Raw genomic sequence first — 21477 nt, forward strand, 5'->3', positions numbered from 1 at the left:
TAGCCACTCACCATACTCATGACTGGCTTAACTAGATACAAGTGATCCCTTGGAGCAGCTTGCTGTGTTACAAGCTGACAAGCTGTCTTTTCCTCCCTGTTTTGGGTGGCCTTACTGAAGCATGTGGTGCTCACTGGTGTTTCCTCTGCCCGCAGTGCTCGGTCACGTGTGGGAAGGGATACAGGCAGCGCCTCGTGTCCTGCAGTGAGATTTACACCGGGAAGGACCACTATGAGTACGGGTACCAGAACATGGTCAACTGTCCTGGCACTCAGCCACCCAACATCCAGCCCTGCTACCTCGGGGAATGCCCTGTCTCGGCATCCTGGCGCGTCGGCAACTGGGGAAGCGTAAGTTTGGAAAACTTCTTTTTTTAACTGAAAAGATTGGAACAAACTGGTATTTTTCTTACGTCAGGGACACAGACTGAAGGTTTGGAGGGGGAATGTTTAAAAGCTGCATAAATTAATGCACTGAATACTCTGGTGGAGCAGCAGCCCCACTGTGTGTAGGGCTCCATGCTCCAGACTGAACTCCATCGTATGGGGGAGTCCCAGCAGCTACAAGTAGAGTCATAATCTCCATGAAAATTTGGATGTAACCAAAATTTGTGGCGGTGTTGATGGTCATGCTGAGCGCTCAGTCGAAGAGGGGGGTCGTTGCAGAAAACAAGGGTTTGAAAGTCTTGTGCTGGAAAAATTGATGGATCGCTGGCAACTGCAGTTGATCCCACCCAGCCACGTGTATGAACAAGACTTTGGAGCCACCAGTAGGCTAAAACAGTGGTTATTTGAACCTTAAAATTCTTTTTTTCTTTTTTTTTTTTCTCCCCTCCTTCTTGCAAATACTGGGACAGGGGAGGGGAAAGAATTTGGCCTTTCTGCTAAAGTTATTTGGGTTGAGCCTCTTCTGGGGCCTGAACTACAAGATCAAATTTTAATTAAGGTGATAGCATTTCACTTCTTTGGGCTTCTGACATTCTTTGAAATGTGATGTTTCTCCCATAAACTTGATTTATTAACCCAGCTCAGGCATTTGTAGGAATTTGTCAAACCTTTACAAGGAAACGAGGGTAAAGCCAAGCAATATGTAGTGGAAGTTGTCACAGTAACTGGCAAAGCTGTTTGAAACCAAAGTTCCTCCTGCCCCATAGGAAGCTTCAGATCCTACCTGTGAGTTAGTGCAGAGGATGAGCTGCTGTTTGGTAGCTCTAGTAACTTGTGCAACTTCAGCCTTAAGATTGCCCTTGAGTTGGGCTGTTTGAGGATGACCCAGTATTTGCACAGATTTATCTATTTTTCCAGTGGGTGAGGGGAGAGAAGATTGAGGCTCCATTTTTTTTGTGCAATTTGGATAGAAAACAACAGCCATGTTTGTTCAGAGGCCCCTGGCAGTGACCCAAGCAATGTCTCGCAGCCACCAGGAGAGGATTTCTACCATGCAGGCCTTCTGGTGAACATTTCTCTCTTGTATGACCTTCCTAACATGAAAAATAAACCATTTCACTTGAGCACATGGTTCACTTTAACCAACTGCCTCATCCAGCAAAGCATGCAAATGCTAAGCAAAGTATGATAGTCTTCTTGAAGTAATCAATGATGATGGTAATAATGAAGGGATTAATAATCAAAGGGACTACTCATTTGATTAAAATTAAACTTGTGTTTGAACACTTTGCAGGATTGGAATCTTTCTCTTAACACAAGGGAAACATCCTGTCTCTGTTCTTCTGGAACCCAGAAACTGTTGAGATAAACCCCAGATCTCTGTCTTGTGTCCTGCAGTGCTCTGTCACCTGTGGAGTTGGGGTCATGCACCGGTCGGTGCAGTGTTTGACGAACGACGACCAGGTCAGCAGCTTGTGCCATGTGGATCTGAAACCTGAGGAGAGGAGGACATGCCACAATGTCCATGACTGTAAGTCTGCAGATTTGCACCTTCCTTTGCCTTTCTCACGGCTTCAGTATCTTTTCCTATCAAACTCCTAGAGATCTGCAGTATTTCCAAGCATTGGGAGCCATCCAACTAAGCACTAAGGCACACCAGGGAAACCTCTGAAAAATAAACAAGATGTTTTGATGTTTTGGATGCCTCACAGTGTTCCAAAAGAAATTTTGATGTACAGTTGCTCAGTAACTACAAGTATTTCTGTTTTGTTTCAGGTGAACTACCAAGGAGTTGTGAAGACGTTAAAAATCTCAAAGGTGTCACTGAAGATGGCGAATATTTCCTGCAAGTCAAAGGAAAGACGTTAAAGGTGCATTTCATCAACAGAATGATAGTTAATGTATTTTCCAAAGGTGCAAGGGGACCCTGGATGTGCTCTTCACTTCCACGCTTGGATTTTATACCTTTGGTTTTCTCAGCGATGCCTTTGCCTTTGTGACAAAATTCTGGCTTCTCTCTCTCAGGTGTATTGCTCTGGGATGCAGACTGACAGCCCAAAGGAGTATGTGACCCTTGTAAATGGAGATGCAGAGAATTTTTCAGAGGTCTATGGTTACAGGTAAGGAATCCTGTAATGGTGAGCTTCACAGTGTTTTTTGTTTTCCATGGCAATATTTCCCGGTCATGAGTAGAAAGGGTTTTCTTTTGATTTAGATTGCATAACCCGACCGAGTGTCCGTATAACGGGAGCAGACGAGAAGACTGCCAGTGTAGGAAAGATTACACAGCAGCTGGGTTTTCCACCTTCAGCAAAGTAAGGCTGGACCTGAACACTATGCAAATAATAAGTGAGTAAAAACAGGGCCTTGCCATTAAAAACAAAACGTTTGTTTTACACAAATATAACTGTAACTACAAGCAAGCAGTAGTGCTCTAGTGAGCAATATTCCTGAGCTTTCCTGTTAAAAGCTGCTTTTAAACTTGGTCACCTCTCTGCTGCTTTACTCTTGGAGACTGCAACTTGAGTACATCAGAGATGCTCGTATTATTGCTCTGTAAAACAGGAAAATATTAAGACAATTGCTGGTACATCTGCTCTGCAGAATGAGTATTTGCATGCACCTGGCAGGCCAGTGTATTTTTTGAAGGATTTTATTTCATTTGATCTCCTATTTTCAGATTGGACTCAGACACAAAGCTTAACCAGGGAGGAGCTGCCCCCCCATTTTGCACAGAGGGATGTCAGGAGACCCCAGTGCAGGGAATTCCACCAGGGTGGGGATGCTGCTCCCTATGGCCAGGGCAGAGGAGGCTCTTGGCAGAGCCAGACCATGGGGAAATAATTTGTGTTGGTAGTGATGGAGGTGGGGAGATGGATTAGCAGGGGAGAAGAGGGCTGTAGCTGTGCAATATAAGTGATATCCTTTCTCTCTTGTAATTCCTTGGAGCTGGAAGCCACCTCAACACCACAGAGCCTGTAGCATCCCATAGGGTTACAGTTTCAGTCTCCCTGACTCCAGGGATGCTATCAGTTTCCAGCAAATGTTTTAAAAATACAACATATTGTTGGGAGTTCATTCAGTAAATAGCTGAGGGTTTTTTAACAAATCAAAATCCTTCCTTGTAAAACGACTCTTTATCTGATAAGTGGTTTTTATCACTTAATTTTCAAGACCTCCCAGTCTATTAATCTGTAAAAAGCTACTAATAATCTGTAAAAGCTTCTAGGTAAAGATCTGAAAGGAACCACCCTCGGGGAATTTGATACCAGCTCCCTTTGAATTTCAAAAGGAGCTGGGCACCTTCCTCTGTCGGGCAGGAGCTATCTCACATCCCCATCTAAATGAGTCTCAGTTACTTCAGATCCTTCCAGAGCAAAATACCCCAATTCCCTTTGAAAACCCGACCCCTGGGCTGGGGCAGCCAGGAGAGCAGAGATGGTTGTTTGCTTTTGTTTAAAAGAGAGATTTAGGAGGTCCTGTAGCCTTCTTGAAAGTGGGGAATTTTCTGATAGAAAAAGAAATCCCAAGTCATAGGTTCGAGTTTTGTTGTTATTTATACCTTGTTCTTAAATCACCAATGGACTTAAACCAAATTGTAAACACTGAGTGTATAAGTTTCCTGTTAAATCCAGTGTTCATGTGCTGGGAGTCACATGTGGGATGAATTGGGAGATTAAATATTAAAGACCTAGTAGTCTTCACTCTCAAGATTAATGTGTGAAACCAGGTTTAGTGAATTTAAACATTAACAAAGAACACGTTTACATTTATTTTGTCTCTCTCCCTGCATCTGTCTTTCCATGTTATTCACCAACTCTTCTCCACAGCAACTGACTTACAGTTTGCAAGGACACACGATGGACGACCTGTTCCTTATGCCACTGCTGGGGACTGCTACAGTGCTGCCAAATGCCCTCAGGTATTTGACAAGAGGATTTCATAGGAACTGGTGCCATTTGTTATGTTCAGGCCCTCTATTAATTACTGCTGATCACATCAGCCCAGCTTCAGTGTGGGGCACATTCTTATCTCAGTGATCAGAAACTTTTCCCTCTGTGAAGATGGAGAAAGTTCCCTTTGTGAAGATGGAGAAAGTAGTTTCCACTTTCCATATTATCAGGCCAGTGGCTGCCTAAGGGACATTCCCTATGGCCTCAATCAACAGTAAGGGAGAAAAGGAAGAAGAAGTAGGCTGTGGGAGAAGAACTGGGCTTTACATGGGTAGTTGAAGGCAGGGGGATCAGTCCATGACAGGGATTGGTGGAAATGCTGGGCAGGGAGAGCAGGAGGGAGTCAGGGAACCTGCCTCTGTGCTCTGCAGTCTTGTACCCACTTAAACCAGTTTGCAGGGGTGCAAGAAGATGGGTGAGACAGCCCCTCTGGATAGGAAGGCAGCAGACAGACAGCAGGACTCCTGCCATGCCAGCTCTGGGAGAGGTGCCTGAGAAAGAGAGGGCATTTGTGGGGCAGGAACAGGTCGGATTTCTGCTGCTGGAAAGACAGAGCCCATCTGTCAGAGACCACAGTGGTACCTGCCAGCTGCAGCCCCAGTGTCCCCACACCCTGCTGTTTATTTTGACAGCAGCCTCATGGGACCATCACTGACCCCACTTTGGGGCTGTGAAAACACTGACAAAATGAAGGTGGTGCCTGTGCACCAGGGCAAATCCAGCCTGTCCCAGCACCACAAGTTGCCCACCCATGAAAGCACAGAGTAGGACACAGGCTAAGTTGCCTCCTCAGTAGCTCTAGAAGGTGATGTAGAACATCTAGCCCAGCTGCTTGGAAAAAATATGCTTTTTGAAAGTCTTTAGGAGACAGCACTGTGTTATAGATGGCTTGCTGCATGTCCCCAGCACGCCCAGCTTTTGTGGGGCTGGGGGATGATAAGTGATAAGTTTGGATAGTGCAAGGTGTGGGATGGACCATATTGGCAAATGGCATTATGCAGGGAATTGCAGCAACAGACGGCAGAGGGCAAACCTCTCCATCTCCTTCCCTCCCTGCTTTTTGAGCTGATACTTTTCTGCACAGCTCAGCAGCTTAGGGATTGACTTCTTACCTCAGGAATGCTCATGAATGTTAATATCTGTCTACCTGACCCAGAGAGTTTGCTCCTCTCAGAAAACCAGCGTTCCCAAGGCAGCAAGTGCAAGGAGCAGAGCTAACAGCCATCTGGTACCTCATGGCTGTGCTGGGCTGTGGGTCAGCCTGGGGATGTGTCCAAAAGAATTCTTCCGTGGGTCCAGAAACGGGCAGGGCTGGGGTCTGCCATGGGGGTGAGGGGAGGGCTGGGGGGCTGAGCATTGGATGCCAGCATACTCCTTAATTTTCCATTTTTTGAGAAAAGGGGGAATGAAGTGTTTTAAAGAAATAAGCAAATGAAAGAGTTTTTATTTTAATGAAGTCCAGGGGAAAAAAACAAACAAACAAACACACAAACAAACAAAAAACCCCGAACAATGAAAAAACCCAGTGAAAAATAAGGAAAATAAGGACAAGTGTGCCCTCTCCAGTTGAGGAGGGAGCAGTGACAGTGGCTGCAGCACATCCCTGGAGTCCCTTCCCATCAGCTGCTGGAGCATGTCAGGCTCCACAGTTTGCCATGGAAAAGCCAAGAATGCCCTCACCTGGCAGAGAAAAAGCAGTGCAAAACCAGGAAAAAAGTGCAAAACCTGGGTAAGGCAGTGAAAACCCGGGAATAAAGGGTAGTTCAAAAGCAAGCTGCAGCCCCTCCTTCTCTGCAGCCACTAAGCAGAAGGAAATTCCTAATGCGAGCCCTGCTGTGATTTGTACAATGGGCTAATCACGGTCACAGTGATGGAAAACAAGGGAAACGTTGCTGGCAAAATCCTGTTAGAAAAGTGATACCAGGAGGCCAAAGCAGTGTTTTGGGATAACCAGGCTCTTCTTGTTTTTTAGGGTCGCTTCAGCATAGACCTTTATGGGACAGGCCTGTCCCTAATGGGAACAGCCAAGTGGCTCTCACAAGGGAATTACGCGGTGTCGGAAATTCAGAAATCCCCAGTAAGTTTGTAACTTAAGTTATGGCTATACCTGCTCATCAGAAGTTTTTAATCACCACATTGTCATTCACAGCAACATCTTCCAATAGAGACTAATAAAAAAGAACATCTGACATTAAAGTGTTGCCTGTAATGGTAGTGGGGGGGGAGAGGCCCTCGCGGGTTTAACTTGATCAGAGTTATTGCAATTAATTAGTGAGCCTGATTAACTGTGAAGCTGAAAACACTGAGTGCTTTGGGGCAGAGATATCCTTAATTAGTTGTCTGAGATGTCCATCATGGAGTGTGCATCACAGGGCCGGGCAGCAGGACGAGGGCATGTGGGGTCAGGGCTGCAGAGCAGGGTTGGACCTGCTGGAGAGGGTCAGGTGCCAGGCAACTGCCCTGAGTAGGAATTGTTCCCAAAACATCTCTGATAAAGTGTGGAGGATGTGGACCTTCCTGCTGGGCTGGGCTGGGTTTATCTTCTTGAGAGAGTCTCAAGTGACTCAAGTTCAAGTGGGCTGGGGTGCTGCTGGCATGCTGGCAGGGGCACCATCCCCTGCCACTGCCTGTGGCTCTGCTGACTGGAGGCCTCAGGCTAAGCCAGGCAGCCCTTCAAAATCACTCCGTAGCCAAATTTGAACTTGTACTGCTTAATTTGCCTGCCCATTGACACCTCCCTCACTGTGTGCCATTACTCTGTTGCTTCTGTGTCACATTCTGAAATGGTAGAATACTAGGATTGCTTTTTTGGCTGTTACTTCATGTGAGTCATCCTGATTGCCCCTGTTAAAACTCTCCAAAGGAGGTCACTGTAACCATTTAACAAAAAGCAATTTGCAAAATATTCTCTCCTGCACTACTTTCAGTCTCCCTGGCTCTGGGGAGCCCCATGAACCCCTAAGCCTCATCTGTTCTGGTGCTCTTAGGGGAGAATTAAATGCTACTGGTCTGACCACGCTGCAGGTAGAAGAGGACCAGCACAGTTGTCAGTTCTGTATGTCAGTTCTGGCAGGTGCTTTGCTATTCTCCCTTTCAGAAAGGAGAAGCCTGACCAGACAACTTTGGGCTTGCAGAGAACATCGTGACTGGCAGAATTAAAACAAACTTTAAGGGACAGAGTTGCTTAAAGATCCTTCATCACCCAGTGGCATCTATCAAGTGCTGTTCCAAGGGCATAATTGCCCGCAGGAGTAGAAGAAAGAATGGCACAGTGAGAAGAGATGATAGCAGCCTGCTGCAGTCCCAGATCAATAATGTCAAGGGCAGGGTGGAGCTTGTTTAAAAATAAATGCTTTGTGCAAGCTTGTTCTGTGCTTAAGTCCAATTTTCTGGTAATTGAGGGTTGAATTCCCCTCAAGGACTATCTGTCCATTGTAATGACCAAGAGGAGAAAGACTCTGCGGAGTTGGGATAAGGAAGACCAGGTGGAGGTATTGATCTCCTGACTCAAGCCCAAAGTTGCACTCTGCTTGCAGGGCTCACCTGGAGACCAGGCCAAGCTCAGGACCATTCCACATTTTCCTTTTCTGGCTGTGGGAAGGGGAGGAGGGATGGTACCGGAGCAAGTAGGATTGCCTCACTCCATCACTTTCCCTCCCATCTTGTCTCTGGAGCTGCTCCAGGCTTTTCCCTTCCAAATGGATGTTTCTTGGTACTGCCTGCAAATATCCCTCCCATGCCCTTCCCATGTTCAGGCACAGCTGAGGAGTTGTTATTGTCCAATGTGTTTTTGCTCTTGCATGAGCCAAGTTTTCCACTCATTACTATTATTCAGTGTGGGGCAAATCACAGAAAGCAGATACCCTTGAGATATCCCTCCAAACAGCCTTCTCTTTGGGCAGCTTTCAATGTAATAAATCAAAACTACCCTTTCTTATTTGTGTCCACCATCTGGCCTGGTAGCACTGAAGAGAATTACATTTGTGTGTATTTGAATATAGTGGTGATTTTGTAGATTGATTTAAGCATCATTTGTTTTCCTTCCAAGCCATTTTCTATTAAAAATCCTGGCTAGAACAACCTGGATCTGGCCCTTCCACAGTGTGGAGTTCCTGAGCCCTTACTAAGATGTTATTTCTGATTTTGCCTGCAGGATGGTACCAAAGTAGTGGGAAGATGTGGTGGTTACTGTGGGAAGTGTACTCCATCATCTGGAACAGGCCTCGACGTTCAGGTGTTATAGCGATGGTGAGTTCCCAGCAGCTTCTGCATGAAGGGAAATCTTCCCAAAAACATGCTGAAGGAACAGATCAGGCCATGCTTGCAAAAACACTTGTGCATTGAGCGCACTGGGGATAGCCACACACTCCACACAGCATCCCGGTGGAATCCCCTGCTCCCCCAGTAACCTTAATGGTGTTAATGGAAACACACTTCCCGCCTCACTGACACCTACTTTGGCTCTGCTCTTGTGTTGATCTCTCTAGTTACAGGTTCCAGAGGTGAAGATGATGGTCTGACTCTAATATGCACCTTGTCTGTGTTTTCCAGGTTCTCTGGGAGCAGCCAGCGGAGATGAGACAGATGAAGGATAGCGATGCAATACCTCTGCCTTCCACTTTTTATCTGTTTATATGTATATAGATTGCATATTCTTAATGTACAGTATAATATTTATGTTTGGGATTATTTATTTTGATTTAATATTTTTGTACGTAAAATCATTATATTAAGGCTGCTTTTACTATTTTTATTTTTTATTGTTAAATTCTGCAGTCAAACCACTGCATTTTGTATACTCTACATTATATGTAGCATTATGACAAGTGATACTTTATTGTCACTGTATTCAGTTGTTTACTTTCAATCAGTAATTTTCCTTCAGTTATGGGCTCCTTTGGCCCTCCACGGTGCTACACAATCTGCATAGGGGTATTTTTGGCATTTCAGTCTGTCTTTATGTAAGGAAAATAGACAAGATGTGCTTAAATTTTATTTTTAGGGATTAGGCTGACAGCACTCAAGGAAAACATGACAATGAATACAGTGCTAGTTGCATTAGCAATCTTTATCTTTTAGGTATGTTTTGAATTTCACATGACCTCTGTGGCCAGTGCTAAAAGCACTGGTTTGGTGCTAACATGATATTTATTAATGCTCTGTAGTTTTAGTTAATCCGATGCCTTTATCAGTGAAAAGGGGATACAGCAGAAAAATTGTCAGGCGATTCAAATCTGTTAAGATCTACCCCAGCTTTAGGAAGATTCCTGCAGATGGATCTTCAGCTCAAGCCCCTTTTCCGTAGGGCTCTGAAGTGAACGCACTTTTTAAAAAAACATCTTTGTCTCCTAATTGCATGTGCCACTGTGCTTCCTGGCTCCATCTGGAAGCGGGGTATTAACTCATCCCAGACAGGCTGATCAGGCCATATGTTTCCCTGGACTGTGCACTCAGAAGTGATGCAGTTTCTTACAGAGTTTGTCACAAAATCCTAGCGTGAAGCTGAAAGCATCCCTGCCGTGTTCCCTCCACGGCAGGGGATGGGGGACAGCACGCCCAGCCAAGCCGCCCCTTCTCTTGGCCAGGGGACTCCATTGCAGGCACCTGCAGCATTTCCCCGGCTTCCTACTCACTCCCAGACCATCTGCAAAGGGAGGCTTCAGCGCTGGCGCTGCCTTGTTTCAACAAGATCACTCTGTACTTACAGATGACTCTGCTCCCCCTTCAAAAACAAGCTGCTTTACGCCTACTTCTGTGTTGCCTCAGATCTTCCTGGTAAGGCATCTGTGCTCCTTGCTTCTCTGCCATCCCATGTACAACCAGACCTTTAGTGCTGGCTTTTTTTTTTTTAGTATAAATTGAGGAGCCATGTCCCATAGGTGCCATGGCTCCTGCCTGTACATAGCCCTCCACTTGTGGCACGCCACGCTTTTGCAGAGCTTCGTAGCACATTGAACGGGGGTGATGTGACCAGATTATTTTTGTAGTCTATGACTATGTCCCTTATCAGTTTCTCCACAATTTTACTTAGTGATAGGAAGATGCTGCCCTCTCACCTTATATGTCAGGGCAGCCAGGAGCACAAAGTACAAGGAAAGGAAGCTTTACAGCACAAAATTGCCAGCAGTTTGGAAAACCAAAGAGGCTTATCTGCTGCTCCAGATAACTCTTGCCATTTTGGATGCAAACAGCTAACAAACACAACCTCAGGATCTTGTGTGAGTCTTTTACAGAGCTCCCCAAAGGATGTGTAATCAGTCTGTTACAAAACAGTTGGATCAATGGTGATAAACGATCCGATCCCTGGATTCATAACCCGTGTGTGTGCTGGGCTGTGTTCAGCCTTTGGAGTGAAACCTGTCAGCCTGACAGTCAGGGATCGACGTGCTCCTGTCAGCTGGGAGACATCTCACAGGCAAGCAGCTACAGAACTGGTGAAAAAAAAAGGGAAAAAGGGAAAGGGGAAAAGGGAAAGAGGAAGAGGAAAAAGGGAAAGGAGTAGTAATGGAATAGTGAATTTTTTTTTAATGATAATTGCTTATGTATAACTTCTGTAGGGCAAAAGGGAAAATTGCACTATGAACTTCAGAAAGAAACAGTGGTGCTTAGAAAGTTCAGGCTTATTATGTTTTCTCTAATGAAGTGAATGGCTATTTATAAAAAGAAATATTATTTTGACCTGTACACTTTCATTTCTACCGTATAGTTTCATAGCAGCTATTAACAGAGCAAGAGAAGCCTAAAAAATATTAAACTATAAGGGAAAAAAATGACAGAGCACTGATCCTGTGGTTCATTAATGGGCATCATTAAATAGAGCAGATTTTGAGGACCAGAGACAATAGACATTTCTTGTTCAGGAAACAACTCTGGGTTTTGTGTATCAATGCCATTATTTTTCTACGAACTGGGGTATTTTTTGCAAGCACTTTCCTGTACAGTGTTTCTTTTCTTTCTGCTTATACTCAAAAGGAAATGAAAAGATCCATAAGACATGTCTGTATGGTCTTGCTGCATTTGCCATTGTATTTCAATGGATGTGCTATTATAGAGGCAAAATACTTTGTACACAAGGGAATAATACATTGAATGGTAAACTTCCTTTCTGTGCTGGTGTTTATTTCCAAGCTTTGGGTTCCTTGTTTGATTGTCCCATGCAAAAGGAATGAGGGAGGGGAAGAATGTTGTTTATATATGACCCTGCACCAAGCCCACAATGGAGTCTGTGGCCAGGGACCATTTTGGAGAATGGCCCTGACTATCCTTCTGGTTGGATAGACTGATGGTCCCCAATTTCTGCCCAGTAGAGGAGTGCCCCAATGTGCAAAACGTACACAAGCACATCCCAGAGGTGTTCAGAGATCCCTGGTGGCCAGCTGGTGCTGCCTTCATTGACCAGGGACATCCTTTGCCATGGGATGATAAGGGAGAAAAACAGTTCATTTTGCAAATGTTTTTGAAGGATGAGCTGGGATACTGGACCTGGTCCACACCACTAGCAGTGCTATTGAGAGAAATGTGGGGAAAACCCCCAACTTTTCTAAGCTGGGAAAAAATAGCATCAAATATACCAGAAAATTCAGGTAGAAGAAATTTGAGTTAAAAGGAAGCAAACGTGGGGACCAGCTCCCAGGAGGACAATCACATGATGAATTGCAGCCACTCTGACATCACCACTACCCCAGAGACTGCAGGTAAGAGTGAAGAAGTTGCATTTTCTGTCCTCCCTTGTATGTTACTCAGGCACTGTGTCAGAAAATGCTGCAGATCTGTTACTGCTGGCAACTCTAGCTTTTTCCAGCTTCTGAGTTTTCAACCCAAAGGAGAGAGGATCCCTTTCTCATGCTGTCTGAAACACTGTCAGATGCAGAAAACAGAGCATGCATTATTTCAAAAGCTCAATTCTTAGTTTCAATGACCAATCTCTTAAGGGTATCTTTATTTTCTATCATTTATCCTTAATAAATGATTACAAATATTTTAAACGTGGGCTGCTGTGGGATTAAGCAAACAGGGTGTGTGCACAGTCCCTGACTCATATTTAACCTTCCAGCCCTGTATAATGACAGGGTCATTTTAACACATTTAGTGCTTAGGTCCTGTTATTCTATGCAAATTGCAGCACTCTTCTTCAGCCTTGTTGTACAGCTTCAGAGACAGAGGTGATTGCTTCATCTCTTCAGCCTTCTGCCCCAGTAATGGGTATTTTTCCACTATAGAAAAATAAAATGCATTTTGTTGAAGGCTGTTGGAAAACACACATCTCAAGGAACTAGTGTTAAATCAAGACATTTGCTAGAAAACCTTCTTCTCCACATAGCCCCACTTACTGTATTGAAAAGTGCAGAGAGGCAGAAAAGACTAAGGAGGGGAAAAAAATTTTCCACTGAGGCACTTCCAGACCTGCTCTAGTGAACCTTTCCAACACAACTCCTCTTCCCAAACCGATTGAGGGCTGACTTAGAAGAAAACATTCCGCTGGGGAAGAGCATTGAGGTGAGAGACTTCTTTTATTATCAGGCAAAGGCGCAGAAATTCAACCCAACCCAGGAGTCATTAACAGCTGAAGCAGCTCAACCCATGTGGTAAGTTCTCCCATTGCCTGAACTATTCAAATGGAGAACTCTTCAAATCAGGTCGTTGTAAGAGACACATTTGAGTTCATCCAGAAGTCACCAACCTTTGTAGCTGTTGGTCATGCAGTGGGAGGGAATGAGTCCCTTTGCAGTACACATTCCTGGAGGCAGCTCTCCAGCTTGTATTGAGCAGGAGGAAGGAGCTGATGACCAAAAGTGGTGCCTGTCGGTCTCACTCCAATATTTTCCAAGTATTTTTGCCTGTGGAGTTATCCAGGCAATCGGAATTGTAGCTCTCCAGAAGCAGATTTAGTTGACAAGTTTCTGACCTCTCTTTGCAATAGTGAGATGGAGAACGCTAAGAAGTTATTTTTGGCCTTCACAGAAGAGTCTGAGTTTCCACTTCAAAGTTGGCTTAATTTTTCAGCTATTTTATATTAGCAAACGTAAGGCAGAGTTTAAAAAAAAAAATCAAAAGGAGAAAAGGATAGTGTTTTGACCTAACCCAGATGCTTTTTATACTTTATTTCCTGGGAAGTTTTGTTTGTTTGTTCCACTTTAAAAAAACAAACAACAAACCTGCGAAATTTTCCATGAAATTACTTCTGCCTCTCTCTAGTTATAAATATTGCTTCTGAAGTGTTTGGAGATGTGATTAGTTGACTGTAAGCACAGGGAGATGTGTTGTAGGTACAATTTTAAGCCAAGGGAAGCTGCTCCAGGTCCTCCAAGGCAGCGGCTGCATACGAAGTGCAGAGGCTGAGGCCATGCCCATCAATCCATTCCCACCAAGAAAACCTCAGGTCTGTTGGGAGCAGAATGGTTTCCACATTACATTTCACAGGCTTCAGCACATGCCTGGCTCTAACACTCAATCTGAGCTGCCAGCAGCAATACTAAGCTGCAGCTACTTAAACATTTGTTGGTACTCAGTGTCTCCATTTCTGAGGAGACAGCATGAGGAGAAGAGCCAGCAGTCTGGAGTAATCTCTGAATACAAACGCCTTTGTATGTGGGGCAGAGGGTGCAGGGGGAGGCAGGGCTCTGCCTATTCTCTCCCTTAAAATCATTACTTGGCTCCATTCATATGCTTATAACTTCTTCATCCTTCTTTTAATCTGCAACTATATTTCAGATGAGCAATTAAATTAATCAGGTCTTTGTTGCATTGTCCTTTTCTAATCCATCCTCTCTGGCTGGCTGACCTTCCTCTTTGAAGCTATTCACTGCTCCCTGCCTGCCTTCCCCAGCCCCACGCAGAACAGAAAGCAGCATTTGCTGTGAAACGCTCATGCAGGGAAGTGGGAATGGATCCCTGCAAACTCACTGGCAAGAGCAGACATGTCCAGGTTAGTAGCTATGACTGGCAAATACAAGTGGTGCCTCTAAACCCCCCCTGCCCTGGCAGGTGGGAGCAAAGCCGCCTGCAGCAGAGGATGCAGGCAGGTACCAGATGCTGCCAGGGGCTGGAGCTCTGGTCTCATGCATGGCTTGGGCTCCCCTGATGAAGTTGTCTCAGCTTGGTGTCCCAGGTTTGACTATCCCTTTGGAGCAGGGGCCACGTGTGTGGTGGTGGGCGTGTGCAGTTCTGGGCTCGCCCCTGAGGCTGGCGCCTTGCAGGAACTCAGAACAAGCAGGTACCCACTGGTCCATTCCTGCCCTGCTTCAGAAAACACAGCATAGCTGAACTGGGAAACAACTGAATAACAAACCACGTATGGTGCGGGCTGAGCTGCTGGAAGGAGGCACAGAGCAGCAGTGGCCATGGAGGTTTGATTCCTGGCAGCACAGGGAGCAGAATCCTGAGTCTGAGCCTTGTCTATGGGAGCAGGAGGCTCTGGCCTCTTATCTCATCTGTGCTGGGGCTCAGCTGCTGAAAGGCTTTGCTGTCTTCCTCTCTCCTTCACTGCTCTCTTCCCAGGGGACCCCTGAGGATGCCATGTCTCTTCAAATCCATGTGTCTCAGGGGACAGTGCCACCTGGATCAGTGGCACAGGAGATCTAAGGAAACCCCAGCAGATCTCTCTGATGATTCTCACTTGAGCTGCTGCTCCATTCAGGTAGGGCAAAGGGAGAGGTGATGCCCTTCAGATCCACTTTTCAAAGATATTTCTAAATTCTGCTGACTGAATTGCATAAAGTGGGGTGTCCTCGAGTCCTTTCAACAGCTCTTGTCAACACCGACAGCTTCATCCTGCTCTGTGTGGAAAACACAGTGGGTGTGCCTTGTGCTGGTGCTCACCTGGAATAACCTTTGAGAGCTGCTCTGGGAGAGGCTGACACCCAAGATAACCTGAGTATATCCTCCTCTTTGTCGGCTTTCCTCCATGTTGTGCAAGTGGTATGTGAAGCTTTCCAGGTATGACTTGCATTCAGATTTCACTAATGGCATTTCCCCACTTGATCATTCCCAATGGCTTGGGGCCTTTCAAGAGCTTAAGTGTATGGAAGCATTTAACTTCTGAGAATCAGAAGCTTTTGACAGTAGGTAGATCCTGGGCTGTTTGCCCTGGCTAAAGAACCGGCATCTCCAGCAGGTAAAACCAATGTAAAACCTGACAACATTGGTGACCATAAAAGAAAAAATTTCTGTCATCTCAGGGGCCATACACAAAGTTTTCTAGATTTTCCCTTTGACCAGCTACTTAATGTCTGGTGATCTCAGCTACTACCAGCAGCCCAGCTTTGCCACTCCCCTATTTATCAGCAGGTTTCAATCCTGTGAAACTGTAAGAAAAAGGCTGTTTTCTTTCTCTCCCAAAAAGAAGAGACAGTAAAGCAGCCTTAAAAATATGAGTAAAAGGACCTTTCCACCTGCAGGGTGGCAAATGAATGATTAATGTGAGGGACTGAAGGACATCTGTGACACTTCCAGCACCGTGGCAAGGGAAGGGCAGGATGGGTCACTCCTGCCAGCTCACCTCCTGCCATGGCTGCTGACACCTGCCTCTGCACCACCTCCCCCAAACTGGTTTGGTTTTTTCTCATTTTCGGGAATGGTCCTGAGAAGTAAAAGCAGCATGGCAGGAATGTGAATTTACAGCTTAAAGCAAATAATTCTGCTGGACCAAAAGAGAGCTCGAGGGAGTGAGGGGGGATAGTAGAAAATTACTTGTTGCTATAGCACAAGGATGTTGTGTGTAAATTGGCAGAGCCCCATTTGATTGCTTTGTTTAGCCTCAAATTGAGAAGAATTAAGGAACCGCATGAACCGGGGCCATCCACCACCCACCCCTTGTCAGACAGGCAGGGAGAGCTGTGCCGGGGGACTTCTGAGCTCGACAGCAAAGAAATCCAGTTCTGGGAAAAGCTGCAGTGCTGTCATCTCATTTCAGGGAGTGAGTAACAGCCTGAAGGACGAGGAGGGGGTTGGAAGAGGAGCAGGAGGGAGGGAAGCGGGATGCACAGCCTGCTGATACTTTGCCACACCAGCATCAGAGGCCAGGGTGCCCGGGGTCTCTCCAGCACCCCAGCAGTGCCCAACCTCCCCAGTTTAAGAGGGCAGGGCCCTTTTTGTGGGGGTAAGTTTTATGTATCCACTTGGCTTCGCATTTCATAGCAGGTGCTCCTCTCCACAGAGTGAGACTGGGCTCCAAGTTTTTATTGGTGTGGACTCCAACTCCCAAATGCTATTTACAGGGAAATTGAAGACCGCCTTCAAAATTAACAATAGATGGCTATAAATCTTACTCAGTTCCCTAGCAACTAACACAATAAAATCCTAAGGTTAAAAGGAGAAGGGTTATTTGGAGATACCTTGGGGAGCACATAATGGCCATTTGCATTCCTGGGTGGGAGGACAGAAAAAAAATTCCTAGGATATTTACAAATGAGTGTACTTATTAAGGATAAAAGGTGAAATTACTCAGTACGGTTTTAATCAAAATACCTCAGAACCAACAAATCTAACAAAAAATAGTAGTCAAATGCTGTGATAAAGAGAACTCGGAAAATGTATGGCAGTCTACAGAACTGATGGAAGGGTTTGTTAAGTTGCTAAGCCCACTTTGTTCCCGATTCTGACATCTGAAGTGTGTGTAGCACAGACTAACCGTGTAATAAACGTTCAGAGTGAATTTGACCGTTATGTGCCTGATGGAATATGCCCCAGAAAAACCTACGCAGTGCAAAAAAAATTAAAAACTGAAGTAACATAGCATGATTCATCCCGGCCTGGGTTCCTGTTATGCACAGCACAGATTGAAATTCCATATCCCCACCTCAAACTCGGGTTTATGCACAGCCTTTTCTCTGCAGTAATTGCAAATCTTGGAGCCAGAATGAGCGGAAACACTGAACTGTTTCGCTCCTAAAAGACCCTCATGGGGGCACGTTTACCCAGGAAGAGGGAAGCTTGGTGGAGGAAGGATGCAGTAAAATAGATGCCTGTTCCCTAGCACACTCCTTCAGCAGCTATGGCACTTAGAGGTATTTTTAAGCCTTCCTTTTGCTGTTTGAAGGGCTTCAGACAATAACTGCCTAATAACAGTCAGACATTTATAACCTTTAGGGTACTAGATGGAGACAGGATTCGTGTTGAGCTGTAATTCACCTGCACAGGCTGCTGGCAGGAGGAAACACAAGGGGACTGACCAGGTCCGTAACAGCCAAATTCACCTTGACATCACAGAGGGGAGAAATGGATGGGCCCAGCATCAAAATGAGAACTGTTTTCTGCCTTACTCCACTGCTTTCTGCTAGCGGTACTGCTGCCTCGGTGCTGATGGTCAGGGCTGGACTGTAGGAAGCCCAGGAGTGTCAGAGCTGATGGAGGGATGCTGAGAGCTTTCTGCATGTGAATATTTTAGCGGTGATTTCCTGACATGAGGCATGGCTTGCAGGATAGAAGAGCTGGGGGCACTTTCCTGGAAAGACTAGCAAATTTTCCTGGCTTCATACACAAATGTGTTGTGTCTGCCAGCTAACTCCCATCCAGAATTGCTGGACCAGAGCTGGAGGCAGACTTTCCATGGTCTTTGGTGGCATAAGTTGTCTCCATATTTCCCATACCCTTGTTGCAGTTACTGCTGTGGACCTGCAGCTCCTCTTCCTGGGTGGTAAGGGTTGCCCACTGGGCTTGGACACAAGTCACTTCATTGCTGCTATTGCGCAAGCTGGTGTCCCAGAGGGAATGGAGGTCACCAGGAGAGCAGAGCCCTGGTGGGAGCTCCTTTTCTCCATGTGCAGTGGTCGGACACAATACGAGTCTTGGCAGAGGTGCAAGGTTGGGCACACAGGCTGGGACTAGGCAAGCAGAACAGTTCTGCAGCAACATGGGTTTTTCCTTTTCACCTTCTGCTGCCAGAGGCTGAATTTGCTTGTAGAAGTGCATTTATCTGACCAGAAGGAATAGCATGTTGGACCAAGATGCTCTGCAGGGCTTGTGAGCAGACCCACTGAGCCATGAGGGCTCACAGAGCCTGGATACCTTGTGGCCACTGCCCTACATCCCAGACTGCTCTCCTACACAGATCCCTCCCTCTGCTCCACCTACCCTGTGACCAAAAGCTAACACAGGAGCTGCATTTCACCTTTTCCTGAGCTCTTTGATTTTAATTATAGTTATTTCTGTAGTATCAGGTACAACAGGGAGCAGGAAAAGAAGAGCATCCCTGTCATTTCCCTCCTCTTGGCCATCCACAACTTCAAAGGAAAATGGGTCCATCTCATAGTGCATGAATGGAGCAAACTGGGTTTTAAACTGGTTTAGTCATGAGAAGGGCTGGAAGAAGTGTCATCCCTAGGCAGGTTTGGTTGAAACAGAAATGGGAGGGGAAGATGACGTATGGAACAATTTAAGTGACAGCAGAAACAATAATTTGTCAGACAAACTGTCTGGCATGTATTATCCATGTGTGTCTGTTTCTGAGCCTATTTGACAGCAGTATCTGACACCCCCCACCTCCAAGCTGAGTCTGCCTCCTCTCAAGAGGAAGATCTCCATGTTTATAAAAACAATAATACAAAATCCCCTTTTGAAAGTACTTCTTGTGGCAGCACAGGTAGGGCTGGAGCTGTGTTGCTGTCCCCTGCCCACCCAGCCATGCCAGGATGGTGCATCATCCCCTTTGCACATGGTGAGAACAAGGGAGTGGGAGTTTATTTCCTGAGAGATCTTTACTCTTGGCAGCTTTTCTGGGGGAGGAAAGAGAAGAGGAGCATTCAGGCCAATGAGATAATGTATCCCCTCCCTTTCCCAACTGCATCCCAGAGATGATGTTCTGGCCTGGCTGTTTCCTTATGTAGATGCAGCATCTGAGCATCCCTAAAATATGATTGAGTCCTCCTGACTGGCCTTTTATTTGTCCTGGATGTCCTTGGCCAGAGACAAACTGCTGTCCCCATGAAATATTTATGTGACCAGGAGTCCCTAAAGACCTGACTCCATTGGGGTCTGTGCTACCTGAATATTTTTATGGCTCTGGGTGTACATGATTTCCCCAGATCCTTCACCAGGCACACCAGGACAGAGGCAGTGAGCATCCCTCACCCTTCTTATCTGCATCTTAGGCAGTCCCTTCTGCCTTCATCTTCCCTCTTCTTTTGAACACACTGATGTAAGTCTCGATGCTCAGAGCCTCCCCTGCCTTTTGCCTGTGTATCAAGGAGTCACCCACCAGCGCCTGCAGTACCTGCTGGAAGGAGCCTAAGGATACAAGCGTGCAGGGTGACAGGAAGGCTTGGTAGCTCCATGGACAGCTTGGGATGGAGGGAGGGGACCAACCTGCCTTGTTTTATGTAGCAATTAAGGACCTGCATCTTCATCAGAAGACTGGAGCTGTGATTCAGCACAGCCACACCTCCAAGGAATTTACCCTCCAACTTTGACTTACTTTTGCTGTTTTAAACTTATAGCAGATGTCCTCACCAGCCCTGTTATTGAGGGCACACGGCACCTCTTGCAACAGTAGAGCAATTAAAGAGGATTTGCAGGTCACCTTTAAAGCATTTCCCACAGCACGTTGAATCTTGTTATAAGTCTTGTATCCAATACTGCTTTTATTTCAGCAGTTTTAATTGGAGTTTTAAATATTCTGAATCTTATGCAAGACACCCAAAGTGCTGGAGATTTTCAGACCCTCTCTTGCACAGCATCTGTTCCCTGAAATGCCACTGTCCTTCAGCAGAGATAACAGTAAATCAGCACCCTGATATTAAGGTATTCCACACTTGATACAGGTTATAGGTGGAGGTGTTTCAATATGAGGTCAAACCCCACTTTGCAACCAGTTGCCCACTGTGTGATGAAATGTGTGTGTACTTGAAGAGATCGCCTCCTCCCTCGAGAGTTTATAATATATTCATGCACCACTGTATGAGTTGGAAACTGGGAGAGAAACCAAGAAGGAAAATGATGAGGAAATTTAGCAGAAGGGAACACTAGAGGGAAGATGGAGGGTTTTGGAAAGGTAAAAATAGCAACCATAGAAAAACAGAGCAGGGAGCATTCGATATTTTCCCAGTGACATGAAAAAAGACTGTGAAAAAGAAAATTTTCTCCATGATAAAATTGTCTGTGGTTTTTTGGGTTTTCTTTTTGTTTAAGAAAGCCCAGTATGGGAGGAAAGAGCAAAAATCTCCCTGAAACTTTTTGCCTGAGACTCTTCAAGAGGTAATAATGCAGCTACATAGCTCCCAGCCTCATTTCAGCCTCCTAGACAGGAAGATACAAGTGAAGAATTGACAAAAATGAGAATTGATTAAATAAAAAAAAATTATCAAAGCGTTATGGTTTTGACCACCTGGGAGGCAGCAAGGCAAAGGAACAAAGAGGCAGGGAAGGAGGGGAAGAGCTGGCAGGATCTGCAAACAACCACAACCATGGGTGAAGCTGTGAAATGCTAATAGAAAAGCTGGTCCAGCGCCACTGGGGACAAGTTTCCGAGGAGCCCTGTGCTCTGTGAAGCGTGTTTGCTCCTTCCTCTCTCCCCATGGTTCATTTTGCTCTGCCTTGTGCCAGATGTGCTGTTTGATTGCAGACCCCAGGGGTACAGGCTGGTTGTTGGCTGTGGGGATCCCTTTGTAGTGCACTGTGTACAGGGCACGAGCAGGTTGATATATGGGCTGCCCAACCTCTCCCAGCCCTATGGATCCCAGCCCCACAGCTCCCAGCCCCATGGCTCCCGACCCCACGGTCTCACACATCCCAGCCCTGCTGGCCCATATGTAGCTCTGGGGGGACCGTGAGCTCCGGGGCAGTAACAGGTGCTTTGTGTCCTGGCCCAGCATCTCAGGCTGCAAATATATTTCCTGTGACTGTGTTTCTCCTTCACCCTGTTCGTGTTTGTCGCCTAAACCTGTTGTCCTTGAGGAGGGGATCAGAAGCCCAGCAGGAACCCAGGATGTTTGCTCCGTGCCTGTGCCAGTAAAACCCCCCTGGCACAGCGCAGCGTGCTCAGAGCTGTAACCCCAGCGTTTGCCGCTCCAGCCCTGCTAAATCGCACCTCTGCCCTTCGGGAGCTCAGGTTCTTTACTAACGTAAGGAGCACACTGGGCTGTGCACTACAGACGGACCCGGCTGGGCGCGCTGCTCCCGAGGGCGGCGGGACAAGAGCGCCGGGA

General features: G+C 46.1%; 1 protein-coding gene across 1 annotated transcript in view; it reads left to right on the plus strand.

Moving 5' to 3' along the window:
- The window catches only part of ADAMTS9 (ADAM metallopeptidase with thrombospondin type 1 motif 9), an 83511-nt gene extending 72086 nt beyond the window's left edge, over positions 1-11425 (plus strand). The window contains 9 exon segments of the mRNA XM_029958263.1: positions 156-350; positions 1785-1917; positions 2163-2257; positions 2412-2506; positions 2602-2735; positions 4217-4308; positions 6312-6416; positions 8493-8587; positions 8891-11425. Of these exon segments, the coding sequence (XP_029814123.1) occupies positions 156-350; positions 1785-1917; positions 2163-2257; positions 2412-2506; positions 2602-2735; positions 4217-4308; positions 6312-6416; positions 8493-8582 (939 nt within the window). The 3' untranslated portion in view covers positions 8583-8587; positions 8891-11425.
- Positions 11426-21477: the final 10052 nt, after the last annotated feature.

The sequence above is a fragment of the Manacus vitellinus genome, unplaced genomic scaffold (genome assembly GCF_001715985.3).
Source record: "Manacus vitellinus isolate BGI_N305 unplaced genomic scaffold, ASM171598v3 scaffold_14_pilon, whole genome shotgun sequence".
In the NCBI taxonomy this organism is placed as follows: Eukaryota; Metazoa; Chordata; class Aves; order Passeriformes; family Pipridae; genus Manacus; species Manacus vitellinus.